The sequence below is a fragment of the Procambarus clarkii genome, chromosome 8, assembly GCF_040958095.1.
Source record: "Procambarus clarkii isolate CNS0578487 chromosome 8, FALCON_Pclarkii_2.0, whole genome shotgun sequence".
Classification (NCBI taxonomy): Eukaryota; Metazoa; Arthropoda; class Malacostraca; order Decapoda; family Cambaridae; genus Procambarus; species Procambarus clarkii.
This window is the reverse complement of record NC_091157.1, coordinates 46,987,251-46,996,912: the sequence shown is the minus strand read 5'-3', so window position 1 is coordinate 46,996,912 and position 9,662 is coordinate 46,987,251. Positions and strand designations below refer to the sequence as shown.

The 9,662-nt window shown below is 42.4% G+C and overlaps 1 protein-coding gene across 1 annotated transcript; it reads right to left on the bottom strand.

The window, feature by feature from the left end:
- Positions 1 to 1,256: 1,256 nt before the first annotated feature.
- On the bottom strand, positions 1,257 to 3,158 carry LOC138361035 (uncharacterized). Its single transcript, XM_069320505.1, has 2 exons — positions 3,053 to 3,158; positions 1,257 to 1,576 (listed from the first exon to the last, which is right to left on the bottom strand). The coding sequence occupies exons 1-2, from the start codon at positions 3,156 to 3,158 to the stop codon at positions 1,257 to 1,259; spliced, it is 426 nt and encodes a 141-aa protein (XP_069176606.1).
- Between the last annotated feature and the right edge of the window lie 6,504 nt (positions 3,159 to 9,662).

The window sequence follows — 9,662 nt, the reverse complement described above, 5'->3', positions numbered from 1 at the left end:
TACAATAATTTGTTACTGAATATCATTCGGGTCTTATAACATGAACCCAGAAGGAAACTATTAGTCAGGTTAAACAGCCACTCTAAGGAGTACCCGCCTGTTATACACTCATTTGTCAAAGGATGCAATAGAAGATTTCTTTATTTTGAGATGTGTGACCTTACGCTGAAATTAACTTTCCAATCTCAGCTACTTGTTGCATCCCAAAATCAAATAAGTTGTAGATGGCGTTAACTGACCTCTCCATACATAATATGTTGAAGTCCCTGTTTGATATTAGAAACGATCCCATTGATGTATATATATATATATATATATATATATATATATATATATATATATATATATATATGTATATATATATATATATATATATATATATATATATATATATATATATATATATATATATGTATATGTATATATATATACCAATTATAACTGTGAATCCACATTCTCGAACGTTAACTAAATTAAAACTTGCGGACAGTCCAAAATTGAGAGATAATTCTCTCAATTTGGGATCTTCAAATTGTACAAAGTCAGTACAGGTAAAAATATATAATATCTCCACTCTTTTAAGCTGTAAACATTAAATGAGATTTTTCACAAAAGATTTGAATTTTGCAGAAAGTCTAATACTTTTTCTAAGGAGGACTTAGTAGAGAGCATTTAACTTCAATAAGGCCTTGAAACATACATAAAGGAGTTTCTCCACCTAAATTTAGATGACCCTGATCAAGGTGGCTATTCTTGTTTACACAGTTACTCTCCGTTTATGGTCAATGGCAACAGAACATCAGAGGTTTCCTAAACCGGTTTTATTACCAACGGGGCACGTGTACTCTTGTGGGTTAGTGACCACTGGTATTATTTATGGCTTTTGGTCCGGTAGTCAGTCTTTTTTTGTCCGGTAGTCAGTCTTTTTTGTCCGGTAGCCAGTCTTTTTTGTCCGGTAGTCAGTCTTTTTTGTCCGGTAGTCAGTCTTTTTTGTCCGGTAGTCAGTCTTTTTTGGTCCGGTAGTTAGTCTTTTTTGTCCGGTAGTTAGTCTTTTTTGTCCGGTAGTCAGTCTTTTTTGTCCGGTAGTCAGTCTTTTTTGGTCCGGTAGTTAATCTTTTTTGGTCCGGTAGTCAGTCTTTTTTGTCCGGTAGTCAGTCTTTTTTGTCCGGTAGTCAGTCTTTTTTGTCCGGTAGTCAGTCTTTTTTGTCCGGTAGTCAGTCTTTTTTGTCCGGTAGTCAGTCTTTTTTGTCCGGTAGTTAGTCTTTTTTGGTCCGGTAGTCAGTCTTTTTTGTCCGGTTGTCAGTCTTTTTTGTCCGGTAGTCAGTCTTTTTTGTCCGGTAGTTAGTCTTTTTTGTCCGGTAGTCAGTCTTTTTTGTTCGGTAGTTAGTCTTTTTTGTCCGGTAGTCAGTCTTTTTTGTCCGGTAGTCAGTCTTTTTTGTCCGGTAGTCAGTCTTTTTTGTCCGGTAGTCAGTCTTTTTTGTCCGGTAGTCAGTCTTTTTTGTCCGGTAGTCAGTCTTTTTTGTCCGGTAGTCAGTCTTTTTTGTCCGGTAGTTAGTCTTTGTTTGTCCAGTTGTCACTTTTTTGTAAGGTTGTCACTCTGTTTTTGTCCGGTAGTTGAGTAGTATAGTATAGTATAGTATAGTATAGTATAGTAGTATAGTATAGTAGTAGTAGTCCGGTAATTGAGTAGTATACTCAATTATATGTCTTTGAGGAAGTGAGCGTTAGGATCCTGCATCCAGTATTTCCAGCTGCCACCATCCCTTCACTTCCAGGAAGTGATGTGGTGGAGGCTGACTCTATACACAGTTTCAGGTGTAGATATGATAGAGCTCAATAAGCTCAGGAACCTGTACACCAGTTGATTAGCAGTTGAGAGGTGGGACCAAAGAGCCGAAGCTCAACAACCCAAGCAATAGTAGGTGAGTACGTGTGTGCATCAATACCAGGGGTCACAAGGGTCACGATAATATATAAATTACTTAAATGTAATTACTAAAGTCGTTCTGCTGTTATTAGCTCAGAGTTTCATTAATATAAGTGTCAGGGAGGTAAGTTGAATGATCTACAGAATGATAATCGAGCCTAATTGCTGAGTTTCAAGCAACTAGTGTTTTATTTCTTATTTAATCCATTGTCTTATGTCCCTCCTTTCACCATTTTCTTGCCTCACCCCTTCCTCCATTCCCTTACTTCACCCTTTCCTCCAATTTCCTCTTTACGAGATCTGACTTAAACTCTTATCACCAGGCCACTACCATCATCACCCCCTCTCCCTTTTACTCTCACTTCTGGTTCTTCAAAACTCTATGTCGCCAGCTTTTCGCTTCAAGCTTTTCGCTTTTGGTGCGAAAAGCCCAAGCTTTTCGCACAAAAACTCCATGTCACAAGCTTTTCGCACTCTCTCCATAACAGCAGTTTACTCAATGAAATCACAACAACGCCATCTATGAGAAAATGTTTGAGCTATACGGTGGTATTGAGCCCACAGTCGCTAGTGTGTGTTAGTGCCTGAGGGGCTGAGGGACGCTGGTTCGATGCCATTGGACGGCTTGATGATTTTGACACAGCGGTAGACCTACTCAATCCTCTTCACCGTTTCATGCACCGCTATTTCCATATATTATCCCCAAAATCAACAAACTCTCTTTTTTTTTTACTTCTTTTCCTATGTCGAATCTCTTCCGAGCTGAGACCATTTATTCACCTTACCTGTGGGTAAAAATACTTCACCTTCCTTGAACAATTCCCTTCATTCAGCCTACATGTGTAGTACCCTAACCCACTTTCAGTTCCATTCACCCACTAACAATCGATAACCCACCTATCACCAATGTGGATTTTTCTGTCACCACTTAGTACCCTAAATCCACTCCACATCTACCCTTTACCAGCAGCCCTAAACCCACCTAGCTGGATTCCTAACCCATCCTCCGTTATTCCTTATTCATGCCTCTACTATCCTTCTCTCCCCTCTCTCCCAGGAATCTCTCTTCTCGTATCTCATCATATTCATCTTAAACCATGCCCCAAGTTCTTCTTCACAATTAACCTTCCGTGGACGCTCCATTATCCTTCACCAATCTTGATTCCCAAGTTCCACAACCACCTGATCCAGCCCACCACTGCCTTGCCTCTACCATTTCACCCATTTCCATCGCCGCCTTCCCCCTATTCAAGCAACCCTCGACACCCATCACTTAACCCATTATATCTCCCCCTATTACCCCCCCACAGTCCTCCTGTCATTCCCACTCTACTCTCTCCTAGGTTGCTCTCCAACTAACCTAAAATCCGTCCTACAATCTCATCTTATAACCCGGGTATATACACAAAGCTTCAACCCTGCCACCAGATCCTCCTAAAATCCCAATTCAGTGATTGTATTGCAAATAATCTTGCAGAGCGCTGTAAACAAATGCATGGAATATCAAACAATGAAGTTGAACAGAGACAGAGCCTGTGAGGCGAAGCCTGGCATAGTGAATGAGGACACGAAAAAAACATCAAAATGACACAGTGATGAATTTAAACCAGAGATTGGGGCAGAAAGGTGGTGGTGATGGACATTTTAAAATTAATCCTGAATATTAATACTATTAGCCTTTCTATGTGACTTTAAATTCAATCATCCGAATAAAATTAAAGGGGTATATACGAGAGACAGTCAAGGTAGTGAGACATAACAACCTTGTAGACGGTAAGACACCCACGCAAGAATATAATATCATCTTAGCCTACACCAGGCTTTTGAAAGAGCAATATTAATATCAAGCAGAATGAGATCAAAACTTACATTCTGAATGAAACCACAAAGATGATGAGTAAAGACTAGGAGTCATTATAACGTGGCTGAAATATGTTGACCAAACCACACACTAGAAAGTGAAGGGACGACGACGTTTCGGTACGTCCTGGACTCAAGTCGATTGTGAGAATGGTCCAGGACGGACCGAAACGTCGTCGTCCCTTCACTTTCTAGTGTGTGGTTTGGAGTAAAATATAGACACTTAAAGAAATATTTCTGAGAAAAAATCAGTTCTTGAAAGAATAAAGGGGGTATATTTAAAGATATATTTTATATATATATTTTAAAGATATATTTTATATATATTTAAAGAATATTTTCTCATGGAAAATATCAATACAATTAGATTGGTAAATAAGCACCAAGGAAAATCATGTCTAACATGCCTGATAAACAATTATTAGACATCATGACAGCAATTGGACAAGGCAGAGAGTATTCAACAGACTACGTCTTTCAATACACTGCATCTTTCAAGACTGTCAAAACGCAGCTGACATGATAAGGCATAGGAGACACTCCTAGGAACTAGAGAAGCACGCGGCAGTAACTAGGAAGGCTAGTGTCTAAGAGAGGAAAGACATGTCCGAGTGATTTTGATACTTCACAGCCTTTGTCAATGGACTAGCCATACGAGTAGAATTTTAAATATCAATTTTATCTGACTATTTTGCGTCATCAGAAGAGTCGATGCAAACAAAATCTGCAGAATACTCCGGTAGGACTAGGAGTAAACTAGATAAATAATTACTGGAATTAAATGACAGAAAACTCAAAACAAAACATTACGACACTGGGAATGGAGGCAAAATGTAATCAACAGGGGAGAAAAAGAAAAAAGAACTACCTTTTTAGATCAGCTAAAGAAACCATAGATTTTAATTGAAATCCCTCTCCCAGTCTGACACAAAAAGGACAGCAACAGCTGTATTTTCGAAGCTGGCATCAGTGAAGTCAACAGATACTTCACCAAGGAGACCTTTGACACGTGGTGCATCATCAACACCTCTCCAGAACCAGAGTGAACAAACTGAGCTCCAGGGAATGTTGATGGAATTCCATCTAGCGAAGAAGACAGTAATATGAGAAATGAACTGAAAGAGACCAATTAATTATTGTGCAATTAAATCCAACCACAAATTCTAAATAAATATAATATCCTCATGCATAAGAAGATTGACAGCTAAGAAAAGCAGAGCTAAGAACTTAAACTTGATCGTGCAGGTATGAACAGGTGAACACACCAAGGCGAGAACAAACACACACACACACAGCATATATGCGAAAATGACATATACACCAGCAACCTTTACCAATAAAGATGCCTTTACATCACTATGTGTAATTGAGGCCCGTAATACCCTATGCTGTTCTAGCATTAAACATGACCATCACAAAACATGCTAAATTACACTGAGAAATCTCAAAGATAATAAAATATAGTTAGCCAGTGATAAGTATACTCAGCTATAGGACTCTTAATAATACTCAACAAGAGAAGAACCAATGTAAACCCAATGACAACACACACACACCAAATAGCCAGGTTTACACAGTGTATGGAATTTAATAAATTGTATGTATAGTTGGGAATTTAACGAGATAGTAGGTAATGGAGGCTGAATCCTTTCATGTTTCCCGAGAGGAAGAAAAAATGGTTATACCACAGAACTGATGAAGTCTCCTATTGTGCTCGGCGAGGGTTAATTATGGGTCAGGTTATCATAACAATCAAACCACACACACACACACACACACACACACACACACACACACACACACACACACACACACACACACACACACACACACACACACACAACTGACACTGATCTCACTAATCATCATTGTATCTCACTAAAACGCAGCATCACAATTGTTCTTGAAATATAACAAGAACAATGTGAGAGGTAAACTGTTCTAGAATATAATAATTAATGCTACTTAATGTCACACATTAATATCTAAAATAATGTCTCACATATTTGATGGTGAAACAATGGAGCATACACAGGCAAACTTCACATATACTAGATATATAGATTGGCGGTTATATATGTAGCATACATGTAGCATCTTTGCTGTCACACATAACATAGAAACACATATTTACTCTCTGTTATAGTGCTACATCCAAGGTTCTGGCTCTAACAGTAGAGAGTGAACAACCACACCCTGTAGCCGCCAATCTATGTAGTACTATGTGTACTACACCAACCTATGCTGTATTATGTGTGGAAGGAATACTGACTCACAAGGTGTCATTGTACATTCCCCCTTAACATAAACAACTGTGGAGTTGATAAGTCCACCTCACACGCGCACACACACACACACACACACACACACACACACACGCACACACACACACACACACACACACACACACACACACACACACACACACATATACACACACACACACACACACACACACACATACACACACACACACACACACACACACACACACACACACACACACACATACACACACACACACTTGTCTTGTGACCATCGTGTTGGGTGGACGTGGGTTGGGAGCTCCAGGTTCACTAGTGGAGTGGGAGGGGTAATCAGGCAACTTCGAAGTGAAAAAGTGTGTACAAGTGAATGAAAAAACCTTGAGTTTTGGCCAGAGCCATAAAGTAGTGAAGAAAAACAGTTTAAATAGCGTAATTCAAAATAGTTGTAGTATTGTGGCAGTGTGTAGTGTGGAGCAGACCTCACCGACCTCTGACCGCGTGACCTCACCCCGGCAGCAACCCTCCTACCACCACGGGGACGACGCTTGGAGATTCACTCACCTATTGTGTTAGCAGGACGGTAAGATACTTGGAACCCCTGTGGGTAAGGTTGCATTATAGCAATGACTAGGTCAGGAAGGGTGTCTAGGTCCAACAGTATTATGATTGAGGAAGAAGATAGGTTTGTGGAGAAGATGATTGGGAAATTTGTAGAGAAGAGGGATGTTTGGATAGGTGATCTAATCCAGGGGATTAAAAGTGAAGTCTTTAATAAGATACAGGACGAGGTTCAAAGACTCAAACAAGAGTTTATGGATTATATTCAAGAGGAAATCACGAAGAGCAGGGTAGAATGGCAAGGAGAAATATCTAGGCTTACTAATGAATTTGGCAGGAATAAGGGAAGCTTGGCAGGGGAAGGGGAAGTAGTAGTAGTAGGTGGAGTAGCGGGTGTAGGAGGGGTGGGGGTCAGCCAGGGAGAGGGCCACCAGCATGACCCTGAACTGAGAAAGAGGACAATCATAATCCATGGATTACTTGAAGCCAGGGCACCATCGAGGCAGGAAAGGATGGAGATTGAGGATTTGGAACTACAGGGGATCTTGAGAGACATGAGAGCCCAGATGGCAGGGAATGAGGTGCAAGTCCACCGACGCATTGGACCATACAACTGTAACAGGAAACGACCTGTCCTGGTACAGTTCACTAACGAAGAGGCAGTGGATTACATACTGCATCACAAACACCTACTCAGAGGTAGCGAAAATTACTACAACGTATTTATTGACAAATTCATGACGAAGGAGGAACAGATTGCCCACAGAGCAAGCAAACAACAATACGACTCTTCCCATTTGAGCGCAGCTACACACCCCAGTGCTAATCCACCCCATGCTAACCAGCTCACACGTGCTTCTCAGGTCACCCCTTTCCCAAATCAGCCGCCCCTGCTTATCTCCCCAGCACATCCCTTGGCCCCTCTGACCCCACTGGAGTCAAATTCATCCCACATTCCAAGGACCCCCTCATCACCTCAACCCCCAAAACCCGTCCAGCCCTCGTCCCCTCAACCCCCAAAACCCACCCAGCTCTCATCCCCTCAACCCCCAAATCCCATCCAGACCTCATCCCCTCAACCCCAAGAACCCACCCAGACCTCATCCCCTCAACACCCAAAGCCTGCCCTGCCCTCACCCCTCCTCATCCCCTCTCCTTCCATGTGACCCCCCACCCTTGCGAGGGAGTTGGGAGGTCCCCCCCACCCCCTCTATCCATCCCCCTCCCAACCTCTCAACCTCTATCTGTCTCCCAACCTTACGCCATCTCCCAACCCCTCTATGCCCTCCCTAATCTTCAGACCCAGTATGCCCTTCCTACTCCAGACCTACCTACCCAGGCCCTACCCCAGACCCTCCTACCTACCTTCCTAGAAGCCCAGCCCCCAGTAGCCCCCCAAGCACCCCTCCTGAACTCTTTCACCCCCCATACACCCCCCGGACCCCCCCAGACACCCCCTGGATCCCCCCGGACATCCCCCGGACCCTCCCCGCCCCCAGTCATCCCCCAGACACCCCCCAGATCCCCCAGATCCCCTCTGCCCCCAGTCACCCCCCAGACATCCCCCAGATCCCCCCAGACCCCCAGAGAAAGGGAGAACTCTGGTACAAGAGTTTCCATGAAGAATCTCAAGGTTTGGTACACCAATGCTGATGGGGTATCTAATAAAGCAGAAGAGATAAAAGAAAGAGTGAGTGAAGCAGATCCTGACATAGTTGCAATTGTGGAAACTAAAATTAATGACATGATCTCAGATGCAATCTTTCCTGAAGGGTACCAGGTGATACGAAAAGAGAGGACACAGAGACAGGGAGGGGGAGTAGCACTCCTAATAAAGCGGAAATGGAAGTTTGAAGACCTGGGAAATCGAGTTACCAATGAGTGCACAAGCTTCATACATGGAACTCTGACAGTAGATGGGAGGAAGATTGTGATCATGGTAATCTACAATCCCCCACCAAACAGTAGAAGACCCAGGCAGGAGTATGATGACAACAACAAAGCATGTATAGATGAACTGCAGAAGGCAGCAACACTAGCCCACAGAATGAGAGCGAAGCTGCTGATCATGGGGGACCTAAATCATGGAGAGATAAATTGGGAATCAAGGAATCCCCATGGAGGGGATGAAACGTGGGGAGCAAAATTAGTAGATGTTATAGACAGGAATTTCCTGACACAACATGTGAAGGAAGACACAAGGGAAAGAGGAGGAGATGCACCGAGCCTATTAGACCTGATTTTCACCCAGAACGTAGAAGATATCGAGAATTTAGAGCATGAAATACCTCTAGGGGCCAGTGACCATTGTGTCCTAGTCTTTGACTACATGATGGAATTCAAAATTATGACCATGGGACAAGAGATCTGGGAAAGGAGAGCTGACTACAGGAAAGGGGACTATATGAGGATAAGGGACTATCTGGGTGAAGTGCAGTGGGAGGAAGAAATTAGAGGAAAAACAGTCCAAGATATGATGGACCTAGTCATACAGAAATGCCAGGAGGCCGAAGAGAGATTTATACCAACGGTAAAGGGAAAAAATAAGAAGGAATATAATAACCCATGGTTTAATAGACAGTGTCAGGAAGCAAAAATGGCCAGCAGGCGGGAGTGGAGGAAGTACAGAAGACAAAGAACAGAGGACAACAGAAGCAGATACAACAGAGCTAGGAACGATTACATTAACATAAGACGAACATCGGAAAGGGACTATGAGAACGATATTGCAATCAAAGCGAAAAAACAACCTAAGTTACTACACAGTCATATAAGAAGAAAAATGTCGGTGAACGACCAAGTGACAAGACTAAGGAAGACAGAGGGGGCATATACTGAAAGTGACAAGGAAATCTGCGAGGCACTGAATGCCAGTTTCCATGGAGTGTTCACTACCGAGCCTGAGCAGCTCCCATTGTTGGAAGGGGTTACCCTAGATGAAAGACTATCAGATATAGAGGTGACAGCAGAGGAGGTAATGAAACAGTTGACAACTCTAGATGCAACTAAAGCAGTTGGACCAGACAAAGTATCACCGTGGATACTAAAAG